Raw genomic sequence first — 19353 nt, forward strand, 5'->3', positions numbered from 1 at the left:
AAACAATGTAATCTAAATTATCTATCACTTACGTTATTCATCTGAGGATTCACAAACAAGCTCTAGTAATCCAAAAAAACCCATGCTCCCGTTTATAACTTCATAATTTGATACGTTCAAAAACTAATATCGTGCAAATATACCTCACCTCAGAAATTCGCGCCGTTCTGGCCAGGTTCGTGCTCGCGCTCTGCAGTGAAGCACGTGATAAGCCGAGCAAAAACATGAAAATTTACTATATAAAACTTTGCTATATAATTTGCACATATAATTGCTCTAAAGTGAATAACGTCTGGGCCTTTGGGTCTGACCCAAATTGGTAAGTAGGCCTGCCTGAGCAACTCCTAATCGCCATCTAGAGTTAGAAAGAAATACAGCAACTAAATGAGGAATACAGCAAGTAAATTTCACATTTTCTTATACATACTGTGATTCGTGAGATAAATAGATTAAATATATGAATGTTTTACAACTATGGACACATTTAGCCCATATTATATATTATATCTATTGTCAACATGCTTTAGTTTATATTAGTTTGCTTCATTTATTAAATGTTTGACACACATACAAAAAAAAAGGAGAAAAGAATTGACAAGGAAACCTACAAATATGCAGTTAAAACTTGTGTTTTTATTGACAGCTATCCTATCTAATCTCTTTAATCTAATCTCCTCTCTTTATGCAGGACCCTACAGGTGTATCTGGTGGAATGACTGGTATGCAACACTAGGGATAGGTTTTCAGCTCAAAGAAATGAAAAAAAAAAAAAATTCAAATCTCAATAACCAGACACATATTCTACTCTAATTCAAATAAATGTAAGACGGCTCTAACAGGATGTTTAAAGCTATCACTTTTCATTCTCTCACTAGTTTACTTTGTGTACTAATAATGTTCAGTGTATGCATTACAATAATTTGTTTTTGTCATTTTTTCCTGAAAGTTCAGTGTAATTCCCATCACATTTCAATTATGTTGTTTTATAGAATTCTGTTGTGTTAAAAATTATTTTTTCTTCATTTATTAATATTGTTCACATGTAATATCTTAATTTCACATGACTCATTTCATCTCAAGCTTTTCACTGTCGCTGTTGTCTCTTACTTAACAAGTACATCAAGATTTGGAAAAACTGTATTGGGGTGAATTTTTTTGTTGTAGTTGATTAATAGGCTATTTTATTTGGATGGTAAAGGACTTAGAAGCTACTAAATCTATGCATGCAGTTCTCATAAAATATCATGTACAAGCTTTGACATGTTTTGTGTGCACAAGGAAGTATGTGATGTTATCCTTTTTTTGTGCACTCCCAATGTGTTGCACGTATTAGCTGGGCAGGACTTGTTTCACATCATTTTAGTAGTGGAAAACAGTCAGAAATTTACTCGCTCAGTCACATTCTTGGATTTTCATGCACAGCTAGCAAACTTTGTGTGGTAAGTGAAGCAGATTACCTTTATTTTACCCAAACAATTAAAATAAGTGTTGCCATATTTTGTGTAACTGAAATATAATCAACTTTCTTTCATCAAAGGTTAAAAATGAAGATGTATTTCCTCCCTGTCACTTTTTTAGCATTCTTGAGCATATTATCTCAAGTGTTAGGAGGTAAAGTGTTAGTATTTCCACTGGATGGAAGTCACTGGGTGAACATGAAAGTCCTGATTGAGGAATTACATTCACGAGGTCACAACGTGACAGTGCTTAGAGCCTCCAACAGCTGGTATATCAAAGAGGAATCTCCTTTCTACACCTCTATCAATGTTTTTAATAGCGGTGGCATTGAAAAGGAGCTGCTTGATGCATTCACAAGACATATTCTGGTCATCAGAAGAGAAAAATGGTCCATCTGGAGTCAACTCACTCTGGTTTCAGAGACTGGAACATTATTTGAAGAAATGCATTGCAATCAACTTTCCTTAATGGGGAAAATATTTGAAAATAAAAACTTAATGGATTCACTTCATAACGCAAAGTATGACCTGGTTCTGACAGATCCGGCTTTTGGAGTTGGAGTTTTCCTGGCCCATCGTCTTGCCCTCCCTCTTGTGCTAAATGTCCGTTGGACGATGCATGGAGAGGCACATTATGAAATAGCTCCTTCACCTCTGTCGTATGTTCCTGTACCAGGAATGGAGCTGACTGATAAGATGACGTTTGGTCAGCGTTTGCAGAACGTAATGGGATACATGTTTTCGCTTTATCACAAAACCAGGTATACCTCACACTACCATTCCTTCTGCAATAAATACTTTGGATCAGAAATCAATTACAAATCCCTTCTTCGGGATGCAGATATCTGGCTCATGAGAAACGACTTTACGTTTGAGTTTCCACGACCCACAATGCCAAATATCATCTACATGGGAGGCTTCCAGTGCAAACCAGCTAAGCCACTTCCAGATGACCTTGAGGAGTTTGTACAGAGCTCAGGAGAGCATGGACTCATTGTTATGTGCCTAGGGACGCTTTTTAGTCATCTTCCACAAGACATCACAGAGGAAATCGCTGCCGCTTTTGCCAGACTGCCTCAAAAAATTATTTGGCGACACACTGGACCGCGACCTGTCAACATTGGTGATAATACATTACTCATTGACTGGTTACCCCAGAACGACCTGCTTGGACATCCTAAAACTAAAGTGTTTATAACACACGGAGGCACCAATGGCATCCAAGAGGCCATCTATCATGGGGTTCCCATTTTGGGTCTACCTTTAGTATTTGATCAAGGTGACAATCTTTCTAGAATGAAAGTTAGAGGCACAGCTAAACTTGTGGACATTGCGAAGTTGGACAGGAATGTGTTTCTAGAGGCATTAAAGGAGGTTTTGCATAACTCATCTTACAGGGAGAACATGCAGAGACTGTCCAGACTGCACCACGACCAGCCAATGAAACCTCTTGATCGTGCTGTCTTCTGGATTGAGTTTGTCATGAGGAATAGAGGAGCCACTCATTTACGAACACAGTCTTTCAGAATGTCCTGGATTGAGTACCACTGTATAGATGTTATTTTGACTTTAATGGCGACACTTTTCATATTTGCATTTTTGATTATATATGTGATTCGATATCTTTTTAGAGTTTTGTTCAAAAAGACAGTAAAATGTGCATGATATATAATTACTGTATGGGTTCATTGTGGAAATTTACTTATAATTTTGCACTGACTATTTAGAGCTGCTTTTATTGTCAGTAGAAGAATCTTGAGCCTCAATAGAGGCAAATTTCATATCTGTGATTAATGCAAGAAAAAAGTTTTCCCTTGTATTATGATGAAGTCTCTTTTTTTGTGTTCACATGCAGAAAGTTTGACTTCAGTCAGATTAATTTGTCTTTTAAAAATGTAATATAAAAGGCTTTAAACAGACTGCAACTGTGCCAGTCTGATTTTTACAAAGCCGCAGTAACAATAATGTTGTCTTTGTCCAGCATTAATTAGATAACAATTGGCCTCTGCATTGTGCTTATGCTCTGAAAGAAAGAGGTGACTTGCAATGTGTATTTGATCATTTAGATCTTCACATGTTGGAGCACGCATACTTGGACAGACAGATGAAGACTGTTGCTTGACTATGATAAAACCCACTGTAAATCAATTATAACTGTGCATGTAGGCTACTTATTAAAAATATGAATGACTTCAGTTTATGAAGCAATATATAACTGAATAACTGTCCAACTGTACAGAACTGAAATATTAAAGACTGAATGTTCAATTCCATCCGATGTTGATTTCTTCTCTCTCTTCCAGAATGCAAATTTTTTTCCGCTTATTTTAAAGGTTTCGTTCACCCCAATATTTTATTTCTTTCATCACTTTCTAATCCTCATTTTGTTCCAAATTTGTATAACTTCATATCTTCTTTCCTACTGCCTTGCAGTTTTACAGATTATTCAAAAACACTTACAATATCACCGTGTCCAAATCTCAAATATCTGGTTGTAGCCAACTAAAGAGGAGTCTACTCTATACACTTCCATGTACACTGGTGAATTTGACGATAACTTCATGGAGGAGTTTCTCCCTCAACTGCTGAAAATGCAGAGACAAGGACGATCATTTTAGTATGAAATGGCACTTGCTGATGAAACTTATAGGACTTTACAGAAATTCAAACGCTAATACTTTCAAAAACTCATACTTTACCTCACCTTCACCTCACCTCAGAAATTCGCGCCGTTCCGGTCAGTTTCATGCCTGCACGCTGCAGTGAAGCACGTGATCGCCGATAACGTCAGGGTCTTTTTCGGTAAATCATGAACTGAAAAAGTTTAAATGACAGACGACCCAAATTAGTAAGGATGCTACTTTTAATCGCCATCTAGTGTTGATAAGAAATACAGCAAGTAAATACAGGAATTCAGCAAGTAGGCCTAAATTTCTCAGTTTCTTATCCATAATGTGATTTGAATCATGAGATAGATTAAATATGAGAATGTTTTACAACTATGGACACATTTAGTCCATATTAACCAGTGTCCAGTCAACACGCTTTTGATAAGTTTGCTTCATTTATTTCCATCCAAGTGTTTGACAAAAAAAGGAGAAAAGAAAAATAATAAAACTGACAAGGAAACCTACAAATATGCAGTTAAAACTTGTGTTTTTATTGACAGCTATCCTAGGCAGACTACTAAATGACTGGTATGCAACACTAGGTGTAGGTTTTCAGCTTAAAGGGCCAGCTGTTCAAAAGTAATCTGATCGTATTCCGGCTTTCGGATTGGATCAAATCTTGAAAATGGGTTGTTCAAAAGGAAAAAAAGGATTCTGAAATCAGATTAGATCGCAAAATCCAATCCTAGTTTTAATCTGGATCAAACCTTCAGTTTGTGTTGTTCAAAACTTGTCAGTAGGATTTGGATAACTTTGATAAAAAAAAAAAAAAAACAGGATTATCCTGATCCCAACAGCGGGTAGGATTTCAAGGTGGATTCCAGGAGGAAAATATAGTAAAACTTTAAAACTGGTCAAAAAATACATATATACATATTTAGCCTTTCTGTAACCTACTGTAAAGTAAAAAAAGATTTTGGTGCCATAAAACAATGACCAAACAGCTGTAAATATCCAACAAAAATATTATATTTAATTCAAAACCCATAATCTTTCTATCAACATGTCCCTTTAGGGCTCCGTAGAGCACTGGTAATCCAGATTTGGTAAAAGTGTGTATCTGGATCAGGGTGATCCAATCCAATTTTTCTTTGAAAAACCAGCACAAAAGTAAGATGGATTACCTGATCCTGGATAGCAAAACATGGGATTTCCAAATCCAGATCATTCTGATCCAGATTAAACTTTTTGAACAACTGGCCCAAAGAAATGACAAAAAAAGAAATCTCAATAATCAGACACATATTCTACTCTGATTCAAATAAATGTAAGATGGCTCTAACATGATGTTTAAAGCACACTTTTCATTCTCTCACTAGTTTACTTTGTGTACTAATGTTCAATTGTTTTGTGTTTTATAGCATTCTGTGTCAGAAATGACTGTCTTAAATGACTGTCATGTCTTAAATAATTTTTATTTTTTAAAATATAGCCCATTACTGGAACATACATATATATATATATATATATATATATATATATATATATATATATATATATATATATATATATATATATATATATATATATATATATATATTATTGTTCACAGATAATACTTCTTTATTTTCTTGACATATCACATGACTCATATACATTTCATCTCAAGCATTTCAATGACGCCTTTGTCTCCTTGCTAAACAACTGGTAAAACAGTATGGGGTAAAAATTTTAATAGGCAATTTTATTAGGCCATTCTACTAAATCTATGCAGTTCTCATAACAATATCATCAAGCTTTGACATATTTTGTGTGGTGTCAGCTTTCCCATGTGCACTCCCAATGTGTTGCACGTATTAGCTGGGCAGGACTTGTTTCACAACATTTTAGTAGTGGAAAACAGTCAGAAATTTACTCGCTCAGTCACATGCTTGGATTTTCATAAACAGCTGACAAACTTTGTGTGGTAAGTGAAGCAGATTACCTTTATTTTACTCAAACAGTTAAAATAAGTGTTGCCATATTTTGTGTAACTGAAATATAATCAACTTTCTTTCATCAAAGGTTAAAAATGAAGATGTATTTCCTCCCTGTCACTTTTTTAGCATTCTTGAGCATATTATCTCAAGTGTTAGGAGGTAAAGTGTTAGTATTTCCACTGGATGGAAGTCACTGGGTGAACATCTGGTCCATCTGGAGTCAACTCACTCTGGTTTCAGAGGTTGGAACATTATTTGAAGAAATGCATTGCAATCAACTTTCCTTAATGGGGAAAATATTTGAAAATAAAACTTAATGGATTCACTTCATAACGCAAAGTATGACCTGGTTCTGACAGATCCGGCTTTTGGAGGCGGATTCTTCCTGGCCCATCGTCTTGCCCTCCCTCTTGTGTTAAATGTCCGTTGGACGATGCATGGAGAGGCACATTATGAAATAGCTCCTTCACCTCTGTCGTATGTTCCTGTACCAGGAATGGAGCTGACTGATAAGATGACGTTTGGTCAGCGTTTGCAGAACGTAATGGGATACATGTTTTCGCTTTATCACAAAACCAGGTATACCTCACACTACCATTCCTTCTGCAATAAATACTTTGGATCAGAAATCAATTACAAATCCCTTCTTCGGGATGCAGATATCTGGCTCATGAGAAACGACTTTACGTTTGAGTTTCCACGACCCACAATGCCAAATATCATCTACATGGGAGGCTTCCAGTGCAAACCAGCTAAGCCACTTCCAGATGACCTTGAGGAGTTTGTACAGAGCTCAGGAGAGCATGGACTCATTGTTATGTGCCTAGGGACGCTTTTTAGTCATCTTCCACAAGACATCACAGAGGAAATCGCTGCCGCTTTTGCCAGACTGCCTCAAAAAATTATTTGGCGACACACTGGACCGTGACCTGTCAACATTGGTGATAATACATTACTCATTGACTGGTTACCCCAGAACGACCTGCTTGGACATCCTAAAACTAAAGTGTTTATAACACACGGAGGCACCAATGGCATCCAAGAGGCCATCTATCATGGGGTTCCCATTTTGGGTCTACCTTTAGTATTTGATCAAGGTGACAATCTTTCTAGAATGAAAGTTAGAGGCACAGCTAAACTTGTGGACATTGCGAAGTTGGACAGGAATGTGTTTCTAGAGGCATTAAAGGAGGTTTTGCATAACTCATCTTACAGGGAGAACATGCAGAGACTGTCCAGACTGCACCACGACCAGCCAATGAAACCTCTTGATCGTGCTGTCTTCTGGATTGAGTTTGTCATGAGGAATAGAGGAGCCCCTCATTTACGAACACAGTCTTTCAGAATGTCCTGGATTGAGTACCACTGTATAGATGTTATTCTGACTTTAATGGCTACAGTTCTTATATTTACATTTGTGACTGTTTACACAATTAGATATTTTTGTCTAGTTTTATTCAGAAAGAAGGTAAAACGTGAATAATAATGGCTGGAAATATCAGTTCATTTGAAATGTTTCCTGATTGTTTCCTGACAGCATGTGCTTTGTGAATCTTAAATTATTTAAAACATCTAACTGGATTTAGATAATAATAAAGAGGAATCTGATCATGTGTACATGATATATTATTACTCCCTGACTCTTATACATAGTGAGACTGATCTGTCACTTCTGAAAAACTACAGTGACTTACAATGTAACATCTTTAAACACTTGTTTGTGTTTTTACTGACAGGCATCCTAGGCTACTAAATCTCTTTATGCAGGACCCTACAGGTGTGACACTATAGGGGTAGGTTTTCAGCTCAAAGAAATGGAAAAAAAAATCCAATCTCAATAACCAGACACATATTCTACTCTAATTCAAAGAAAAGTAAGATGGCTCTAACAAGATGTTTAAAGCACACTTTTCATTCTCTCACTACTTTACTTTGTGTACTAATAATGTTCAACAGTTTATGCAGTACAGTAAATTGTTTTTGTCATTTCTGAAAGTTCAGAGTGTCATTTCCATCACATTTCAGTTATATTTTGTGTTTTATAGCATTCTGTGCCAGAAACAACCGTTGTGTTTAATATTATTTATAGAGGACATAATCTAATAAATCTATGAAGTTTTCATAACATTCATGTACAAGCTTTGACATGTTTTGTGTGCACAAGGAAGTATGTGGTGTCAATCTTCCCAAGTGGATTCCCAATGCATTGAACATATTAGCTGGGCAGGACTTGTTTTACAAATTTTAGGAGTGCTACGCAGTCAGAAATTTACTCGCTCAGTCACATGCTTGGATTTTCATAAACAGCCGACAAACTTTGTGTGGTAAGTGAAGCAGATTACCTTTATTTTACCCAAACAATTAAAATAAGTGTTGCCATATTTTGTGTAACTGAAATGTAAGCAAATTTCTTTCATCAAAGGTTAAAAATGAAGATGTATTTCCTCCCTGTCACTTTTTTAGCATTCTTGAGCATATTATTTCAAGTGTTAGGAGGTAAAGTGTTAGTATTTCCACTGGATGGAAGTCACTGGGTGAACATGAAAGTCCTGATTGAGGAATTACATTCACGAGGTCACAACGTGACAGAGCTTAGAGACTAATTTTCACAACGGAGGAACCTTTTCATATTTCCTACTTCCTAGAACTACTGGCATTCCCAACTTTCCCAAAATGGGGAAAATATTTGAAAATAAAGAAATAAAGATACACTCCATACTGTAAAGTAAGACCTGGTTCTGACAGATCCAGCTTTTGGGGTTGGGAGATTCCTGGCCCGTCGTCTTGTCCTCCCTTTTGTGCTAAATATTCATTGGATGATGCATGTAGAGGCACATTACGAAAAATTTCTTTTGTATAAAATGACGTTTGATCAACGTGTGCAGAACATAATGGGATACATGTTTTCGCTTTATCACAAAATGAGGTTTATCTTCTCACATTACCATTCCGTCTGCCATAAACACTTTGGATCAAAAATCAATTACAAATCCCTTCTTCAGGATGCAGATATCTGGCTCATGAGAAACGACTTTACGTTTGAGTTTCCACGACCCACAATGCCAAATATCGAATGTAATATTAAAGACTCAATGTTCAGTTCCAGACGATGTTGATTTCTTCTCTCTCTTCCAGAATGCAGACATGAGTTCATGATTTTTTGACCCTCTTCCATGATGCCAACAAATCTGTCATTATTGTTTCTAACAGCATTTTTGTAACACTTAAAACCTTGTTGAAGCAGTATGAGACTTTTTTGATTGTTTTAAAGGATTAGTTCACCTCAAAATTAAATTTGTTTCATCATTTAATAACCCTCATGTCGTTCCAAATCTGTATGACTTTATATCTTCTGTCCTACTACCTTACAGATTATTTCAGGACAATAATAGGTATTTATCATTGTATTTGTGAAATGTTCTTATGTTCTCTTTTAATTGTTATATTCCTTCTTATCAAAAGTAATCAATGAAGATGCATCACTTCAGCCTTCTTGGATTGTTCATCCTGTTATCTGCTCTTTCAAGATCTTATGCTGGTAAAGTTCTGGTCGTTCCTGCGGATGGAAGTCATTGGATAAATATGAAGGTCCTTATTGTGGAGTTACATTCAAAGGGTCACAATATCACTGTGGTCCGAGGGTCTTTTAGCTGGTACATTGAGGAAAAGTCTCCTCTCTACACTTCCATTACTGTGGACACTGGTGAATTTGACAATGACTTCACTGAGAGGTTTCTCCCTCAATTACTGAAAATGCAGAGACAAGGACGATCATTTTGGAATAAAATGGCACTTGTGGATGAATATTATAGGACGTTTTCAAGAATTCATCAGCAAATTTGCAATATGACAGCTACAATGTTTGAAAATGAGACCTTGATGAATTCACTGAAAGATGCTGCATATGACATTGTTCTGACCGATCCAGTTTTCGGAGGTGGAGTGTTACTGGCACACCGTCTTGGCCTCCCTCTTGTGTTTAATGTCCGCTGGACCATGTACGGAGAAGCCCATTTTGTTGTAGCTCCATCTCCTCTCTCATATATACCTGTTCCAGGGTTACAGATGACCGACAAGATGACATTCAGTCAGAGAGTCATGAATGTGATGACATATATAATGGTTCTTTACAAACATCCCAAATTCTTTGGTTCTCATTACCAAGAGTTCACCCAGAAATATTTTGGCCCTGATGTTGATTTCTTATCCCTCCTCCAGAATGCCGACATCTGGCTCATGAGAAACGACTTCACGTTTGAGTTTCCACGACCCACAATGCCAAATGTTGTCTACATGGGCGGCTTCCAGTGCAAACCAGCTAAGCCACTTCCAGATGACCTTGAGGAGTTTGTGCAGAGCTCAGGAGAGCATGGGGTCATCATCATGACTTTAGGAACTGTTTTTGGTCAGCTTCTGAGTGAAAACAATGATGAGATTGCTGCAGCTTTTGCTCAACTGCCTCAAAAGGTTATCTGGAGACACACAGGACCACGACCTGCCAACCTTGGTAATAACACACTGATTGTGGACTGGCTCCCTCAGAATGACCTGCTTGGACATCCTCAAACTAAAGTGTTTGTGGCACATGGAGGCACCAATGGAGTTCAGGAAGCCATCTACCATGGGGTGCCTATTGTAGGCCTTCCTTTAGCTTTTGACCAACCTGACAATCTCTCCAGGATGCAAGCAAAGGGAACAGCAAAAATTGTAGATTTTGCAACTCTGGACAGGAATGTGTTTCTAGAGGCATTAAAGGAGGTTTTGCATAACTCATCTTACAGGGAGAACATGCAGAGACTGTCCAGACTGCACCACGACCAGCCAATGAAACCTCTTGATCGTGCTGTCTTCTGGATTGAGTTTGTCATGAGGAATAGAGGAGCCCCTCATTTACGAACACAGTCTTTCAGAATGTCCTGGATTGAGTACCACTGTATAGATGTTATTTTCACTCTTTTGATGATATTTGTGTTGTCTTGTTTTGTGATTTTTTCTATCATAAAATATCTTTGTTTTAAAGTAGTATTTAAAAAGAAAATGAAATCTGAGTGACTGAATAGTTGGCTCAAATCTCAGGACATAATAACCAATATTTCAATTTCTTTTTCAAATTAAATGTCTCAATAATTTTTTTTTTTTTTTTTTGGAAAGTTGTAAAATGACACGACACATATATAAATCCTTAAAATCCAATCTTTTAAAACAAAACTTGACTGATGCGACAATATGTGGTTTGAAATAAACTGTTCTTTGTGCTTTGCAATTTTTTCTTGTACTTCAATTTCCTGGTGTAATTACCAGTGTTTTTAAGACAGAAAATTTTAAATCTTAAATCTAATATTTCTAAGTCTAAATTTTAATGAGGACTAATTATATATTCAAGGCTATTTCTATAATTATTATAGGCTGAAATGATCTAAAAAGCAATATTTAAATCTGTACGGCCTGTGCATTAAGCATATAGAAATATGTGAAAAAGAATTTTGGTAAATTCACATTTGCCTTGCAGTCATTGTATTATTTATTTAGTCATCTATTAATTTATTCATTCATTTAATAAATAATTAAGTATTTTTATTTTGTCAAACTATGTTTTTGGTTGTTGTGAGTCATTTAAAAAAATATAGCGAACATGCTTCCTGTTGCTCAACCTTGTCTGAAGGACGTGTTCATACTCTGAGAGTGCAAATGACACATTGCTGTTTCAATTACAGACCTGCCAACCTTGGAAAAAATTTTCGAGGGGGGGGGGTAATTTTTTACATTTTTGATAATACAATACACAAAGCACACAAACCCATCTTCTTTAATCTAATTTTGACTTTTAAAGTTTTTTTTTTATTTGACACAATTAAAAATTTTACTACACCTGCTCAAAAGCATTTATTAATTCATGATTAATCTTGCATTGCATAATGTGTGCTTATACAAACCACAAGTGAATCACATTCATATATTTAATATGGACAAAATTTTTTGTTTGCAATTTCAAGAAGGCTATATTTACATAAATTAACCTGACAGTTGAGTCGTTCATACAGGTTTTGTAATGAAAACTAGTCTACAATTAAGAAACCCTTAGAAAATAGTAAACATTGAGATTCATTTAAAATACTTAATTTATTATTCCAATATCCAAATATGTTACTAAATCCCACAGAAAAAAAGGGTTTCTATTTGTAGCATGCTGTCTTTGAATTATAAACAGATTTATATAAATTTATATATTTATATAAAGACAAACATTCGCTGAATAAAAGGTTAGCCAATACAAACATATTTATAGAAAACAGTTGACAATGAATAGAAAGGACCAATAAGAGCAAACGCATCGAGTATTCAAGAATATCAAGAAGTTAGTCATATAACGAGGGCTTGTGTTAACTAAAGCGTCCGTCATTTACCGAATCTTAAAAACACGGGTGGATAGGTAAAAATCTTTTCTGACAAAAAAAATAAATAAATAACTCAAGCAAGAACAAATTTCAAACCAAACACGGCAATTTTCATTTTACCCCTCTGTGTGCGCATAAGATAAGATAAGTAGGCTATGTAACATAATTAGTTACTTTAGTTAGTATTAACACAATAACGCAACACATGTAGGCAATATATGTTTCTCAACACTGAGAATAAATAAATAAACGCCTGTTTCTCCAGACTCGCGCTTGTCACTCAGTCACATATCACAACATTTTCATAATCAGCGATTTCAATTTTATTTAGATTTGTTGTTCAACATTACTTGTGCATTTTATACCCGTTTACCTTAAGGTGTCAGAAGTCCTACCATGACTGCAGTACTGTCCTCGCTTGAGAATTCAGTCACAGACGGCGGGAGTGGAAGTCTCTTTTTATTGATAGGCTGTATGCATATGCTAACCCTGCCACCCAGTGTGCGTCAGGGCACAGCAGTCTCCAAAATCAAAATGGGTGCAGCTCATAATAGAAAAGGGTTACAGGTTCTCGCCCGCCAAGATTCAATGGGGTCTTTCCCATAGTGGTGACCCCGAGCAGTCTCTGGTTATGGAACAAGAGGTTATGACACTCTTGCGAAAAGGAGCTATAGAAAGGGTTCCTCCTCCCAGCAAGCTGTCAGGCTTCTACAGCCGCTACTTCATTGTTCCAAAGAAGGATTTGTCCTATCATAGATTTACATGTGTTAAATCGCTCAATATGAAAGCTCAAATTCAAGATGCTTACACTTAAACAGATTATCCCACAGATCAGGTCCGAGGACTGGTTTGTGGCGATAGACCTGAGAGAGGTGTACTTTCAGGTGTTCATCCATCCTTCTCACAGGAAGTTCCTCAGGTTTGCTTTCAGGGGCAAAGCTTACCAATACAGGGTTCTTCCTTTCGGCCTGTCATTATCACCCCGCACATTCACAAAGTGCATGGATGCAGTACTGGCTCCGCTGAGACTTCAGGGCATCATAGTATTACATGGCATGGTATTACATAGAAAGTGATTCTAGCTCAATCAGAGCAACTAGTAGTTCAGCATCGAGATGCTGTTCTGTCCCACATGAAAAGGCTTGGGCTGAGGCTCAATGTCAAAAAGAGTGTGCTAGTTCCGGCTCAGACTACCACTTTTCTAGGTGTAGTTTGGGACTCCACCACGATGCAGGCACATTTGTCTCCTGCTCGTGTGAGTTCCATTCTCGCAGCCGTGAAAGGGGTGAAGTTAGGCCAGTCACTCACTGTAAAACAGTTCCAGAAACTGTTGGGTCTGATGGCAGCTGCGTCCAACGTTCTGTCAGGACCACTATCATCAAATATGATAGATAATGCATAGAGTTTGTATTGGCGGTATGGTTCTGTTCTGGGCAAGAACTCCCTGTGCATCCATGCAGCCTAGCATGGATAAGAGCAGGGAGAACAGCAATAAAACCCCAGGGTAAACAGAACAGGACCAACATGCAGATACCATTAAATGTCATGATTTAACATACACATTTAACATTTTCGAGAACTAGTCTGATTCAGGGGAAATAATAAGGCCAATCCTGACTGAAGAGAGGAGGAGCTGGGGATGGAGGAGGGTAATTTGCTCCTGAGAAATGCAATAGCTGCTGATAATACTGAGGAGCTTATATATAGATGCCATAATAGGCGTCGTATTCCTATAGGTAGACGCAAGTCACCTGGGAGTCAGCTGATGCAAGCTTGACTGACGTGACCAGCCAGAACTGACACTAACGCTAGATTTCTGTCAGGACCACTATCGTCAAATATGATAGATAATGCATAGAGTTTGTATTGGCGGTATGGTTCTGTTCTGGGCAAGAACTCCCTGTGCATCCATGCAGCCTAGCATGGATAAGAGCAGGGAGAGCAGCAATAAACCCCCAAAACAAACCATATACTGATATCCCCCAACACAAACTGAGTGCGAAAATCTGAATGCCATTTTTCCTCAAAATGCAGTTACCTAAATGACCTGAATTTATATATATATATATATATATATATATATATATATATATATATATAGATATAGATATAGATATATATATAGATATATATATATATATAAATAAATGGGGGAAGCTTACACCCGTAGCGGCAGCAAATCTGATACAACAAGCATGTTGTAGCGCATTTAGTTAGCGATTTTTATATATCATATATGCTTACACCGTTAGCAGCAATCTAGTCGAGGAAGCATACACCCATTGCCTAATATAATTTTTTTTTCTTTTTTTCTCTCTTCTCTCTCCTATTGGGGGAAGCTTACACCACTAGTGGCAGCAATCTGTTACAACAAGCATGTTGTAAATCACAGACTATTATTAAACTTGTGGTAGTCAGGTTGGGGAAGCATACACCCGCAGCAATAGCTCTGAGTTAGATGCAGCGTGCAGCTAAGAAATGAAATGCAGTGCTTCCTCATCATGAGCATGATTTCTGCTCCAGTCGGGCCGATTCCTTTGGCTACGAAAGAGAAGACTCCCATGATATCACACTCCTTACAGGACCATCAAGTTCGACATTGTTAGGGTTGAATAAGAAACCTCTGTGTATTTAAAGAAAAGCATGTTACAATACTCTGATAAGTTTTCAAGCCACAGACATTTGTTCACTTATCACAGAATGTTGCGATATGATCGGATATCATAAAGAGCATAAGTCTAAGACAACAGCTTAAGATAACATGTACTTGAATGAACTTACCACAGTAGTGCTTATAGTATGCAGCAATGACATTAGAGCTTTGGTAACAAGCAATTTTTTAGATAGCCTTAAGATCAGCTTGTTCTAAATAGCAACTAGACCTTTAAGAACGAGCGTTTCCAGTGGCACTATAGCTTTAAGAAAAAACAATGTTTACTATGTGCTGCACCACAACAGAAAAGCCATTTGCACCATGAATCTTTGTTTTCTGTATCTACTGCAAAGCTGCTTGAATCTGCAATGTATAGCGCTAAACATGGTGATCTGATCAGCGTGTATGTTGCTATACAAACAAAAGCGCCCCGACCAGCATGTGCGGCGATCAAGCCGGTTGCCAATGACAACAGATAGTAACGCACATCGCCAAAAACGATCGCAAAAGCTTTGCAAAAACATTTTTACTGAGAAGGACTAGAAGCCTAAGCAAGAGTGATAGCTTTAACAACATCACGAGTTAGCTTTAAAACAATGAGCATTAAAAGGAACTTAGCTTAGCTTCGTGGAAACATTCAGAGATGAAGGAGAGTGAAATAGCCGGCTGTAACGTGGATGTTTGATCTTGTCTTGAAACGCTTCTTCATGCGGGGAGTGCAGATCATCTGAACTGCCAGTCCATGTCTAATTGCAGCGATGTGAGAAGCAATGCTAACCTTAACTCAGTCATTTCCAATCAGTTGGCTTATGATCAATGCAGTGAATGAGAGGTGAAATCCACAAATCCCTTTCGCTAAATTCCCGATTGCACAATTCCTAGTGAGATGATGCTGTTTGCCTGTCGAATTCGCCATTTAATTTGCTCCTGAGAAATGCAATAGCTGCTGATAATACTGAGGAGCTTATATATAGATGCCATAATAGGCGTCGTATTCCTATAGGTAGACGCAAGTCACCTGGGAGTCAGCTGATGCAAGCTTGACTGACGTGACCTGCCAGAACTGACACTGACGCTAGATTCATACCTTTTGGCCTTCTGCACATGAGACCCTTACAGTTGTGGCTCAGGACCAGGGGACTTTCTCCTAGGAGAAATCCTTTTTGCATGATCAAAGTCACACGGCAATGCCTTCGTGCTCTGGCCATGTGGAAACATCCCTGGTTCCTGTCCCAGGGACCTGTGCTGGGGACTTCTGGTCGTTGTGTAATGCTTACGACAGATGCTTCCCTCATGGGCTTGGGGGCGATCATGAGTGGTCGCTCAGCTCAGGGTCTATGGGAGGTCCATCAACTCTCCTGGCACATAAAACACTTTCTCCCAGACCTGAGAGGCCATCACGTGTTGGTCCGCACGGACAACACGGCGGTGGTCTCATATATAAACCATCAAGGGGGTCTGCGGTCTTGCCAACTTTACTACTTGGCCCGTCGGATCCTCCTATGGTCCCTAAGGAAGCTGCTCTCTCTTAAGGCAGCTTGCATCCTGGGGTATAAAGGGAGCAGACGCTCTGTCGAGGCAGGGGCCGAGGCCCGGGGAGTGTAGACTCCCCCCAGAAGTGGTGGATCTCCTATGGAAAAATTTTGCTTCGGGAGAACCAACCCAGTGACCACTCTGGTACTCCCTAACACATCCAGCACCTCTGGGTCTGGATGCCATGGTACAGACGTGGCCGAGGCTACTGTGGTCAGAACTGTGAAAGCTATGGGCCTGGCCTCTGAGGGGGCCAGGTTCATAGATGCTGGTCTTCCAACTGAGGTTGTGGAGACCATCCTTAACTCCAGAGCTCCCGCCACGAGGAAGCTTTATTCCTATAAATGGAATTTATTTTCTGCTTGGAGCAGACAGAATAATGTGGACCCTGTCCACTCTCCTATCAGCTTTGTGCTAAGATTTCTCCAAGAAAAATTCTCGGAGGGCCTATCGCCTTCAACCTTGAAGGTTTATGTCGCGGCTATCTCAGCCTTTCATGCATCTCTTGAGGGTGGCTTCTCGGTGTGTCGAGACCCCCTCGTTACTCGCTTCCTCCGTGGCACACTGAGGTTGAGGCCGGCTTGGGACCTAGCTGTGGTATTACAAGGGTTAGCTGAGGCTCCCTTCGAACCACTCTCACTGTAAAACAGTTTCAGAGACTGTTGGGTCTGATGGCAGTTGCGTCCAGCGTGATTACTATTGGCCTTCTGCACATGAGACCCTTACAGTGGTGGCTCAGGTCCAAGGGGTTTTCCCTGAGGGGAAATCCTTTTCACATGATGTTTCCCTCACGGGCTGGGGGGGGGGGCGATCATGAATGGTCGCTCGGCTCAGGGTCTATGGGAGGACCATCAGCTCTCCTGGCACATAAATCGGCTGGAGATAATGGCGGTGTTTCTAGCACTGAAACACTTACTCCCAGACCTGAGGGGCCACTACGTGTTGGTCCATACGGACAACACGACAGCGGGATGGTGAAAGCATTCCTTCACGCTAGACCTGGCTATGTGCCAGGGTCCCCACCAATGTCCCAGGTCCCATTGTACTCTAGGCCTTCTATCCTCCTCCCTTTGAGTCTTCGGATCAGGTAAAAAACTGAATCTGCTCTGCCCGTTGAGGGCTTTGGATGCTTATGCCCACAGAGCTGCCCTGTGGTGAAAATCAGACCTTGTTTGTCTGTTATGGGTCCCCTAAGAAAGGGGGCCCAGCATCTAAGCGGAACATGAGCAAGTGGTTGGTTGAGGCCATCTCACTTGCATATGAATCGGCCGGACAGCCCTCTCCATTGGCTGTTCGCGCCCATTTCACTAGGGGTATGGCGGCATCAAAGGCTCTGATGTCTGGAATATCCATTAATGGTATCTGTGATGCAGCTGGATGGTCATGCCAGCACACATTTATCAGGGTTTATACCCTTGATGTTGGCTCCACTCCGGGGTCCTCTGTTATTTGAAGCTACGGCACAGTTGGGATAGCGTTCCCAATGCGTTTCCATGCAGCATCGACAGTTCCCACGAAAGGGAACGTCTCAGGTTACAGATGTAACCCTGGTTCCCTGAGTAGGGAACAGGACGCTGCGTCTCCTGCTGTACCCCCTGCATACTTGCGAGTGCTTGCTTCAGACTTTCCCAGAAGCTAGCGTTCTCTGCATCCGGGTATGCTTTATAGTTTCCTGGTCCATGACGTCACCCGTCTCTGACGTCTCGCTACACGATTGGTTAGATACATGAGGTCTTCAGTGACGACATCATGCAGAAGGTTCCCAATGCGTTTCCACGCAGCGTCTCATTCCCTACTCAGGGAATCAGGGTTCCCATTCAGTTGGTCACGTTCGACGTACGTCGGACAGACCGACGAATAGGAATCTCGCCAGAGAAGCCAATCTACTTCGAGTGTAACTAAACGAGCCAATGCACATTGGCATGCAATCATCTGCATCAGCTGCTCACCTCGCAGCGCGGGTATATAATGAGCAGCAGGTGCGTTGCATCTTCAGCTTTTCGCTTCGGAGCCGAACTACTGCAAACACGGTGGTTTCTACGAGCGAGTGTTTGAAGAACGGACTTCAACGAGCTAGCTCTCTCTCTGACTGCTCTTCTCGTCCGGTGCAGGAGGAACAGCACAGCAGCGGGGCCGATTTTTTCTTCTTTGCTTTGTGTTTTGCCTTTTTTATTTGAGCAAATTAAGCTGTGTATCAGCGTGAAGGCCGTTTCCACGGCTGGTGACGGTGCGCTTTAAGAGCGCTAAAAAGCTGTTTTCACAGCTGGTAAGAGCAGCGTCTGCAAAGAGAGTGCACACGACAGGCTGCACATTCCCTGTCTGTGCTGCAGCGGCTATTCCCCTGCGTGCTTCAGCACCTAAAAGAGTCAGTCCTTTAAAGAGCTTACACGAGTAGTTTGCGTCTTTTTAAAGATGTCGTTCTACTTGTGTGCTGCTGGATGCGGTCGTTACCTGGCGCCCCGGGATGGTCACCAACGTTGTATCGCGTGCTTGGGCTTAAGGCACGCTGAGGCGGCGTTTGTGGACGAGTCATGTACCCATTGTGGGATGATGACCGTCGCGGAGTTGCGGTCTAGACTCCAGTTCCTGCAAAGGGGCGGAGTCCCGGTGCCGTTGCCTCGTTCCAATCCTCCTCAGAGGGTTGCTTCGGGCAGCGGCACTGGTGACCTGAGGATCACGGTGAGCGCGCTTCCTTCGGGGAACCAACCCCCTAGGAACCCTCATCCC

The 19353-nt window shown here is 39.9% G+C and overlaps 1 protein-coding gene and 2 pseudogenes across 1 annotated transcript; all 3 read left to right on the forward strand.

The window, feature by feature from the left end:
- Positions 1-1385: 1385 nt before the first annotated feature.
- On the forward strand, positions 1386-3122 carry LOC137014788 (UDP-glucuronosyltransferase 2A2-like). The gene is made up of 2 exons (XM_067379309.1): positions 1386-1439; positions 1538-3122. The coding sequence occupies exon 2, from the start codon at positions 1545-1547 to the stop codon at positions 3120-3122; it is 1578 nt and encodes a 525-aa protein (XP_067235410.1). The 5' UTR covers positions 1386-1439; positions 1538-1544.
- Positions 3123-6023: 2901 nt separating this feature from the next.
- On the forward strand, positions 6024-7528 carry LOC137014900 (UDP-glucuronosyltransferase 2A2 pseudogene; annotated as a pseudogene).
- A 1652-nt stretch (positions 7529-9180) lies between these two features.
- LOC137014932 (UDP-glucuronosyltransferase 2C1 pseudogene) lies at positions 9181-11714 on the forward strand (annotated as a pseudogene).
- The last annotated feature ends 7639 nt before the right edge of the window (positions 11715-19353 follow it).

The sequence above is a fragment of the Chanodichthys erythropterus genome, chromosome 24 (assembly GCF_024489055.1).
Source record: "Chanodichthys erythropterus isolate Z2021 chromosome 24, ASM2448905v1, whole genome shotgun sequence".
NCBI lineage: Eukaryota > Metazoa > Chordata > Actinopteri > Cypriniformes > Xenocyprididae > Chanodichthys > Chanodichthys erythropterus.